At 37.7% G+C, this 10891-nt stretch overlaps 1 protein-coding gene across 1 annotated transcript in view; it reads left to right on the top strand.

The window, feature by feature from the left end:
• TGFBR1 (transforming growth factor beta receptor I) overlaps window positions 1-10488 on the top strand; it is a 23733-nt gene extending 13245 nt beyond the window's left edge. The window contains exons 5-7 of the mRNA XM_015560456.1: window positions 1146-1277; window positions 2886-3016; window positions 6026-10488. Coding sequence (XP_015415942.1) covers window positions 1146-1277; window positions 2886-3016; window positions 6026-6151 — 389 coding nt within the window. The 3' untranslated portion in view covers window positions 6152-10488. The remainder of the gene's footprint in view (window positions 1-1145; window positions 1278-2885; window positions 3017-6025) is intronic.
• Window positions 10489-10891: the final 403 nt, after the last annotated feature.

The raw sequence follows: 10891 nt of genomic DNA, 5'->3' as shown, positions 1-10891 counted from the left end.
TCAGCCTTTTTTTCTGGACTTTTAGGTGTTCTTGCCAACAGCTCTCATAGCATGCTGAAATTGGACCATTAAGGCACTTATTAACACATTCTGGTGTAATTATTTATTTGTCTGTATATTCCATTGGGTTGTAGGCCACTTGGAAGCAATCTGTATTCTCAGTATCCATCACAGTGCCTCATACATAGTAGATACTCAGTAAATATTTGTCCTCAAAATAATCTAACTAGGTAGGTGTCATTATTCTCAAGTCACAGATGAGGAATATACCTCATAGAGGTTATGTAATGTGGCCAACCTCTTAAATCGGTGGTAAGCTGAAGAGCTGAGATTTGAACCTGTGAACACAAGCTTGCTCTATATCACAACATATCTTCAAACTACCACCTTGACCTTGAAGTGAGCCAAGCTTTATTCTAAGTTGTATTTATAACTTCTGGATTCAGTAGGGACTCTCAGAATTCTAAACTCTGGTTGCAGTACAGTGGTTGCCACAGGTCCTGATCTGTAACCTTGGTAGGGCTTTTGAAACCTCAGGACTCCACACTGTGGCATCAATAGGAAAATTAGCATTCGTTTTAATCTACTATTTTTCTTCCCTGGGATATGTCCCTGCCCTATTGTCCACCCGATTTTAATGAGGAGACTTCTAGATTAAAATATATAGTTCCTGCAAAGTGCATGACAAAGTAGGTGGTGTGCGTCAGGACATTTGTTAACAGTCACAGTTGTTTCCTGTGGTTTTCATTGAAAACTAAGATTATAAGGCAGGTAGCAATTAGGGTTTAATTGACATCATTAATTTGGAAGCCAGTATGGTTATATAATACTTTTCTTGAGTCTAATATGATCTCAGTTATGTAATACTGTATTTGTATGAATAGAGAGATGTCTGAAAGCATATTCATCAAACGTTAACGCTGTGTGATAGTAATGGAATGATTTTTTACTTTGTACTTTATGTACTTTGAGAAAATATTTATAAGGACGGGTCATTTAAAAAACCCAGCAGTACCATGCTGAAAGAGGGGGAAAGTCATATAATATATATTTTTTTTCTTTTTTAATTCTCGGGGGTAAAAGAAAATTTATTACAGTTCAAAAATAATATGGCCACCATTCAATAAAATAAAATACTGATTTCTTTTTTAGGTACATGGCCCCTGAAGTTCTAGATGATTCCATAAATATGAAACACTTTGAATCCTTCAAGCGTGCTGACATCTATGCAATGGGCTTAGTATTCTGGGAAATAGCTCGAAGATGTTCCATTGGTGGTAAATTTCTTCCCCTTTCCTCAACAGTTTGTCATGAACAGAAGTTGGTTAAGAATTGCTTTCTCTTTTATTGAATGAAATTAAACACATCAACAGTCTAAAATTATGCTCACCAGGTGATCAGGAGAGTGCCAAGAAAATAAAGGAGCCAAAACCTGGAAAGGGGGGAACACAACGTGACATGCTTTACCTAATGCATAGCTTTATCCTAATGTATTCCTTTTCTGTTTCCTCTTGAATCTTGGAAGGCATCAGACTCTAACCCTTTATTTTCTTGAAATAGAGTTATGTTGAATGGATGACTGCTTTGGTGGCCACCCAGGAAACTGTTAGCATGCACCTGAGTCAAACTGATTTTTCCCCCTGAGATGGTGGTTATTTTTCCCAACTTGGAAATTAGGTATACAGAGTACAGTACAGTTACACCGCCATTACGTTGCTTTTTGACGTAAGTTTGCTTTAACTTTTTTTTTTTTATCCTCAAGGAGTGAGGATATTTTTTCCTTTGTGTGTGTGTGTGTGTGTGTGTGTGTGTGTGTGTGTGTGTGTGTTTGAGAGGGCAGAAGGGTAGAGAGAGACAGAGAAAGAGAGATCGAGAGAGAGAGAAACATTGATTTGTTGCCTCCCACATGTGCCCAAAATGGGGTCGGGGATCAAACCTGCAACCCAGGTACATTCCTTTGAACAGGAATTGAACCCAAGACCCTTTGGTGTGTGCGCTAATGCTCTAGCCACTGAGCCATGCTGACCAGGTCTGTTTTAACTTTTAAATTTAGTTTTAGATAGAGCACTTTTGATGTTTCCTTGAGAAAGGCTCTTATCTGGGAGCCCACACTTGGCTGAGACTAGGTGATGGCGAACCTTTTGAGCTCAGCGTGTCAGCATTTTGCAAAACCCTAACTCAACTCTGGTGCCGTGTCACATAGAGAAATTTTTTGATATTTGCAACCATAGTAAAACAAAGATTTATATTTTTGATATTTATTTTATATATTTAAATGCCATTTAACAAAGAAAAATCAACCAAAAAAATGAGTTCACGTGTCACCTCTGTGACACGTGACACCTCGTGTGTCATAGGTTCAATATCACTGGACTAAGGTCTCAGGTTTTTGAGGCAGTGAGGAGCAGAGTGTGTCTCTGCATTGTAGCAGAGAGAACAGGTCATTGACAGATGCAAGGAGAGGAAGGGGTTTGCACCTCAGGCTTGTCTTGTAGGATTCCCATCTCGGGATAGAGGGTACATCCCCATGCCAAGTGAGAGGCCATGCACTCATGGGAGAAAAACTCATTAAATCTCTTAAGAGTTCTAGAGGAAACTGTCAATCTAGTCCCCACAGCTCATAATTCATCATCATTCAAATAGCCTTTATGACCCACAGTAATATGTAGTTTCAAGGTGTGAGCCCAATCAGGTTGGGAGGTAGGTTGTTGGTAGAGATGTGGATGAGACAGAGCAAGCTGTGAACCCTGTTCACTCACCTAGTTTAGTAATGGGACCCTGTGATAGCACGCTCAGGACTTCCTTTCCTGTCTGGTCAAAGAATGGTCTGGCATTTTCTGAGTAAACTCTTTAAAATCCATTTTTTCTTTCTTTTACCAATATAGGAATTCATGAAGATTACCAACTGCCTTATTATGATCTTGTACCTTCTGATCCATCAGTTGAAGAAATGAGAAAAGTTGTTTGTGAACAGAAGTTGAGGCCAAATATTCCAAACAGATGGCAGAGCTGTGAAGTGAGTATTTCTTTTAGACACTATGCAGTTTTCTAAACTACTTCTGTTTAGTAACTGCAAATTTGCTACTTTTCTTTAAGGAAAACAGACACAGATCCTCTTTTTCTTTTTCATAGCAGTTAAACTGAGTAAAACAGAATAATTTGTTTTTCATGTTAGTTTATAAGCACATTGAAAGGGCCATGGTGTAGTTGCACTGGCCATGAGAACAGTGTTTATTTGGACCTGCCGATAACCAAAGCACCTGCATTTTGAATGAATCCTTCCCTTCAGTCAGGGCAGTTCAGAATAGTGGGATGCATGCTGACAGGAGTCGGGAGACCAGTATTCTAGGTCAAGCCTGGATACCATTTCAGAGCGACGCTGGGCAAATGCCTTCAGTTCTCTAATGTTAGCATGACTTTTTGTAAAATGAAGAACTTGGATAAGATGATTATGAAGATGGTTCAATGGTTTTATATCTTATTCTTCTCATTGCCCGTATGATCACTCACCAGGAATTTGGGGAAAAAGCTCCCCCCACAGTGTCTGAGCTTCTCAACCCTAGCTCTTAAAAAAAGTTTTAGAAATCTCTTTGTAGTTGTAAATTTAAAGAACTTTTAAGACAAATTTTATGGAATCCATCTTTAATTGTTGCCTGTTACTAATCATAATATTGGTGAGGCAGAACATTTCCCTCCAGATTTGAAGTTTTGTACTTTAGGAGGAATTAAAAGCTGACCACTAAGTAGTTGATTTTACATCTCAAAATAATGTAGGACTCAGTAGAACCTTTGACATCAAGAGCTCTCCTTAGCTATCCCCAACAAAACCATGTCCTTAGACCCAGATATGTCTTATGTGTGCAAAGAATTGGCATGTTTAACAAATGAAATTGGGCTGGGTTTTGCCTCTGAAAAATTGGATCTTAATACTGCAGTACAGACTTGAGTATTTTTGTATTTATTCTATAATTCGAACAGATTCAACAGATAGGTAGCTTTTTAACCATGAAGAAAAGTTTAAGAGCATACCTGAACTTGCAGTGTCTACCACATCATGCTGAATTAATGCCATTCAGTTTGTTTTTTCTCCATTTAGTTTTTTATGTACTTATCACTAATTCAGTTTTTCACTTTCCTAGGGTTTTATAAATCTCCTCTCAATAGTTGAAACATATTTAAAAAAAAATAGATGAAACTGACTAAAGAAGTGCCTTTCAGAACCTTCTGACCTTTTCCAGTCGGGACTGGTTGCTCTCTAACCCAGTTGTACATCTTTCATCTTGGGATATCCCTCACCTTTGGTCCTGGGATTCTCTTTGCCTGTTTTGTCATGAATTCTCCTTCCTGGATCACATGTTTTCCTGTTTCTTGTTTTGCTCATTCCTCCCCTCCTTTAGGTCTCTGCTTAAATGTTACTTTGTCAATGAGATGTTACTTCTCCATCTGTTTAAAATAGCATCCCTCTTGACCTGGCTGGCATGGCTCAGTGGTTACAGCATCTGTCCACTTGCAGGTTTGATTTCTGGTCAAGGGCATGTACCTGGGTTGTAGGTTTCATCCCCAGCCCCAGCCTGGGCGCATGTGGGAGGCAACTAATCCATCTGTCCCTTTCACATCAATGCCTCTCTCTCTCTCTCTCTCTCTCTCTCTCTCTCTCTCCCTCTCTCTCTCTCTCTCTCCCCCCCCCACTCTCTCCCCCTTCCCCTCCCTTCTACTCTCTAAAAATCAGTGGGAAAAAATATCCCCAGATGAGGATTAACAACAACAAAGCATCCTCCTCATCTAGCATATTTTATCTTCTTCCCTAAATAATGTTTCTCCTTAGCACTTAACGCAGACAGTCCATGTGTTTTGCTTACTTGTTAATGTTATGCTTTAAACCTCTAGAATATAAGGTTTATGAAGGCAGGGATTTTGTGTTTGCCCACTGCTATATCCCCACTACCTAGGACAGAATCTGGTATGTGGTAGGTACTCAGTAAATATTTGTTGAATGAATATATGTCTGTGATGGGCACTTGGTCCTTTTTAATCTAGAAACAAATGTTCACTTCTAGGAAATGTTTCTGAAATATTTCTTTGATTTTCTCTTTCATTTCCCTCTCTTTTCTTTTTTCAACTCTGATTATGAATGTTAGACCTCAGAAACAAAAATCTATCAATGAAATATCCAATACCATGTTTTTTGGATCTCTTTGAGGATGTTAATGATAGATTGTTGATTTTTTTTTCTCTGTGTACAGCTTCTGTTTTCTCTAAGCTGCCTTTTTCTGTTTGTGTCAGCTTCTACATTTTATAGACTTCTCTCAAATGTTTGATGAAACTCATGCTCTGTTTAAAAACAGGGCACTGAATGCTTATAGGAAGCTCTGTGCACAGGAATGGAGCTTGTTGACTGTAATCTTTAGGTGTTCTAACAGGGGCTACTGATCTCAGTCCCTTCAGGCCTCTCTAAGGGCTGCTCACATGCTCCAGGGAAGACTCTTCCAGGCTCTTGCCTGGAGTAGTATGTACATGTTGCTGCCTGTGTTTTGGGGAAAAAGCCTATGGTCTTAGCATTTAGTGTGTTGTCAATATGGAACTTTCTCATCTATGTTCCCCAAGTCAGAAATTTCTATTTTACCCTCTCAGATTCAAACCTCTAGTCTATTACTGGGGTAGGGAAGGGGGAAGGGCAGGTATCTGGGGTTCCAGCTCTTTTAGCTAATGCTTCTATTTTTCGCCTGAATTTCACTCTAAATTAGTGTGAGTCAAGTTCCTTCTTTGCCTTACATAGCTCTGATTTAGGATTCAGCTTTTTCAGGTGAGTGAGTCGCTCTGTGTCTCCTTTCCAGCTGCTAGCATCAGTACCTCATCAATGGGAATTTAGGTTATTTCTGTTCACATGGTATTACAAATGCTCAAACAAAAAATTTGTACATTAAGGAATGTCATTTAGAAGGAAAACTCGCAGATAAATTATATTCTTATCTAGATGGATTGATAGAGTGCATGCATTAATTCTTTTTTTTGTATTTTCTTGTAGGCCTTGAGAGTAATGGCTAAAATTATGAGAGAATGTTGGTATGCCAATGGAGCAGCAAGGCTTACAGCTTTGCGGATTAAGAAAACTTTGTCACAACTCAGTCAACAGGAAGGCATCAAAATGTAACGCTGCGGCTTTGCCTGAACTCTCCTTTTCTTCAGATCTGCTCCTGGGCTCTAATTTGGGAGGTCACTTGTTCTACCTCACTGAGAGGGAACGGAAGGATATTGCTCCTTTGGCAACAGTGTAATAGGTCAATTTAAAACTTCCCAGGGTTTCTTTGGGCCCAGGAATCAGCCATGTGGGTCCTTTCTGTGCACTATGAACTCTTCTTTCCCAGGACAGTTACAAAGTGTTGTATAGTCTACCTTTATTTTTTATTAATACAAAACTTTTTGTTTTTTAAAGCTAAAATTGCTGGTCTTAACGTTAGGTAACTCTGCTGTGCTGAAGATCATCGTTAAGGGTAAAGGAGCTGGACTGCTGAGTTATCTGAAGCATTTCTTATTTTTAAAGAAAGTAATTTACTCCTGGTTAGTACATTCTCAGAGGATTCTGAACCACTAAAGAGTTTCTTTGATTCAGACATTGAATGTACTGTTCTGTAAATTTCAGGATCTTAAAACTAACACTTAAAAAACTCTTAGCTTGAGTCTAAAAATGACCTCATATAGTAGTGAAGAACATAATTTATGCAATATTATTTTGTATACTATTATTGTTCTTTCACATATTCAGAATATTACATGCCTTCAAATGGGATTGTACTATACCAGTAAGTGCCACTTCTATGTCTTTGTAATGGAAATGAGTGGAATTGCTTAAAGTCTGTGCGTATTAAAACCTGTAGTGTTTCAATTCAGATAGTTTATCTGGGTAAACCAGACATTTTCTCTTTTGCTTTTTTTTTGGAGAGTTTTTGTGATGTCATTTAGTATTCCAGTTTGAAAATGCCTTTCTCCTACCAGAATGTGCTTAAACCACTAAAGAAATGAAGTGGCATTAATTGGTAAATTGTTATCATGGTCATGTTGGATAGTCTCTCATCAGGGTTTTGCATTTTAGTTGTGTCGTCTAAGCATACTTTAAAAAATGTCAAGTGGCACTCTAGATGCTTATAGTACTTTAATTTAAAATTGGTAGCATACAGACTAATTTTTCTAAAAAGGAAAATTTGTCTAGCTGCTTGTGGAAAGTTATGTGGCATTCTGTAAGCCATCTTGTTCTTTATGTGATCAAAGACAGTGTTATTTTTTTAAGAAATGAATTATGTTTAAAGTTAGAATATGGTTAATGTTAAATGATAGGCCTTTATCTAGGAAGGTAAAGGTAGTTAATTGAGTAGATAACAGGTGTGCGAGAGAGTCACATTTGTTATGTAGGAGTCACTGGTGGGTTTTCTGTCTGTAACTGAGGTTAGAGTTAGTGTGGTTTTGAGGTGTCACTACATTTTGAGGAAGGCAGCTTTTAATTCGGTCTTTCCTTCTGTGTGCAGATATTTTAACTGCTTAATTTACATGGCTCTGTAATAAATTCAGCACACGTGGTATTTGGGAGAGTGGTAGCTAAAGCGTATTCTGAGTATAGGTTCTCCATTTACAAATGTTTTTGGTCAAATTGAATGTTTAAAATAAACTGGTCATGGTCTTCTCACGTTAAGTTGAAACTAGCTTATAACAACTGGTTTTACTTCCAGTGCTAAAAGTCTTTGCAGAGCTTTTACAGTTTTCAACGTTTTCTTTATCACTGTGATCTTATTCTGAGGGGCAAAACTATTTAGCTGTGAGGCAGACACTGGCTTTATAGTGCCGTCGATTTCCCAGTGAAAGGGTTAGACTAACCTTACAGTATTCAGGTCGGTAAGAGGTAGTGGCCATTGACGCTGACCGAACTGCATTCTGATAATGTCTTATCTCTTATACATAGACTAAGTTTGAAAGACTATTTGGTCTTAAAACCAAAGTAATTTTAGAAAAAATGACATTACACAGGAATTTAGGGTCAATTTCATGTGTTTAAACATGTCATGGGAAATGTGCTTAGAAGTTAATATTTTGACTCCAAATTTGAGTTATTTTTATAGTTTCCATAATTTCATTAAAGCAGATATATGAGTTTGACAGGTTTGTTTTTATAATTGTGTTATATTTCCTGTTTAATAATCTCTAGCTCTGTGATTAGGCACTCTTTTTTTCCCCCCTGCCATTTCTAAACCTACCAGATCTGCTTTATGAAATCCAGGGGACCAATGTATTTTATCACAAACTATTTTTATATAATTTTAAGAACCTACCAAAAGTTCTTGTCTGATTTAAAGTTGTGACATATGATTGCTCACTTTCATACAAGGTAATCAATTTTTGTTGATTATATTGTTTATGAAATCAAAGATTGAGTTACAATTATACTTTTCTTAAGTCAATAACATGTATTTTTGATGAGTCAGGGAATTTTTTTAAAGTTGAAATTTAGTTCTAAATTTTATTTACATATTGAAGCTAGTTTCTTGTTTGGCTAATGACAGTTTGATAAACCTCAATTGGCTAATATTGAAAATGAAAGTAATTTAAAAGATGAAACAGATCATCTGCAGTTAAGTTTGACTAGAGTATTAATTTTGTCGTTTAGAAACTTAAGCCTTTGTTTATACTGCCTGTCTTCAGATGCTCACCTTCTAAGATTCAACTTGGCTAATATACACCTTCAGGCAAATTACCTGTCCACATTCATTTTGTCAGTACCCTGGAGGAATGAGAATGGGGAGGTATGGCCTTTGGGGGCACAGACACACATGGTCCTTCCTTTTATAACTTCAGCTCTGTTTCTCTCAACCTGCCTTCCAGCTGATCCCTGACTCAGAGACTGTAACCTTGCCAACCTTCCCTTCTCCTTTCCCCAGCAGCCTTTCCACTAAATAGCTGACTTTGATATCTATCGTGATATCTAAAATGGTTGATGGAAGTTGTGGGACATACTTTCATTTTTCACTTCCTTGAATATGGGATGTTATTGAGAAGGGTCTCCAAGTTTGGAGATCAGGCAGATGACGGTCCTGCTGGCTGCCCTACTTTGACTTCAGCCTTGGTCAACGAGTGGCAGCTATGGCAGTGGGAGATATGCCGGAAGCCGTGGCCAGTTGTATTCTCTAGAGGACAGGGTGAAGCCCAAAGAGCTGAGCCTATAATTCTGCTGTAATGATAGTGCTCAAGAAGTGCCTTGAGTTGGTATAGAGTGCCATGCCATCAAGAATTCCAAATTTCAGTTCTTACTACAAAATGTAACTGGTCACTTGGCCACTTTGCAGCTTATGCATGAGTTACCTTTTATTTTTCTAGACATCTGAGAACTGTCACATAGAATATTCTGTAAAACATGATGGCAAAGTGCTAATTAAAATGCATAACAAAATCAGTATCCTATTGGACATGTCACATCAAGAGTTAATTTTTATCCTCACACTGAAAGAGCAATTGTAAGTCACCTGTTTTTTGTTTCTTGATTGTGGCGGTGTTTTGGCTCCAGATAATAGAGATTCCAAATTATGATTCTGTTACAACTTGGTGAAAAATGCCAGTTCACATATTTTTGAGATCTTAGGGATAGCTCTGGACATGTAGTAAAGCTTCTTATGTCTGTTTTGGAACACTGGGTTAGCCATGGCCCTCTGTCTAGGAATGCTGGACTTCTAGGATGTTGAGGATTGTCAGTACATTCAAAGTTTTCCATCCCGTTATGCAATCTTATTTTTAATTGTAAACTTTAAAAATGTGGTTAATAACATTCAACCTGTTTCTTAAAGCTTAAAAAGAACTTCATTGAATTTATTTTTATTTTTTTAACTAGATTTGTGAATGAATATGATGAACTGTGTTTTGATATCCCTTTTTCACATTGTGCCAATGGAATGGGGTGTTTGCTATTTCTTTATATGTCAAGGAGATGCTTCAAAATGTCAATTGCTTTAAACTTAAATTACCTCTCAAGAGACCAAGGTACATTTACCTCATTGTATATATATGTTTAAATATTTGTCAAAGCATTCTCCAGGTTTGCAGTTTTATTTCTATAAAGTGTGAGTATTATGTTGCTACATTACTCAAATGGTACTGTATTGTTTATATTTGTACCCCAAATAACATCTTCTTACTTTCTGTTTTCTGTATTTTATTGTATTTGTGCAAAATCCTTTTGGCTTTTATCATGTAATCTCTGTTCTTTCAGATGTGTACAGAAAATGTCCATATAAATTTTCCTTTAAGTTGAATGATTTTGAGAAACCTGTAAAGAGGAGAGAAAAACAAAAACTGCAGTTCCTCATAAGTTTTTAAAGTATGTATATTGTATTTGTAGTAATATTCTGAATGAACTGTAAATAGGAAGTAGAAGAGTGATACTTAATGTCAAGTCCTAACACTACAGTAGAACAGTGGAAACAATGCAAATAAATTACTTTTCCCCCAAGTGCCAGTGGCGTCACGTATCTATCTATCTATCTATCTATCTAACAGTCTAATATGCAAATTGTCCCCACTAGAGGTTGACCAGGAGACTGATCGCTTGCTATGATGTGCGCTGACCACCAAGGGGCGGCACAGAATGAAGGGAGGCCCCGATCAGCCTTGATCACCGGCCAGGCCTAGCGACCCTACCTGTGTACGGATTTCATGCACCGGGCCTCTAGTTTAAAATAAAGTTTGTCTGTCTGAGTGAGCCATGCTGTTATGAAATGTAGTTGCTGAAGTTAGAGACTAGAATCTTTGGATTCCTACCCAGAACAAATTACAGTATCGAAACATGTTACAGAAGTGCTCACCTGCCCAGGGTGCATCTCTGTGCTGGCTTCTTCCTACCTGCTGGGGGCTGTTG

The sequence above is a fragment of the Myotis davidii genome, unplaced genomic scaffold (assembly GCF_000327345.1).
Source record: "Myotis davidii unplaced genomic scaffold, ASM32734v1 scaffold534, whole genome shotgun sequence".
NCBI lineage: Eukaryota > Metazoa > Chordata > Mammalia > Chiroptera > Vespertilionidae > Myotis > Myotis davidii.
The sequence above is the reverse complement of the archived record's forward strand: the minus strand, read 5'-3'. Positions and strand labels throughout refer to the sequence as shown.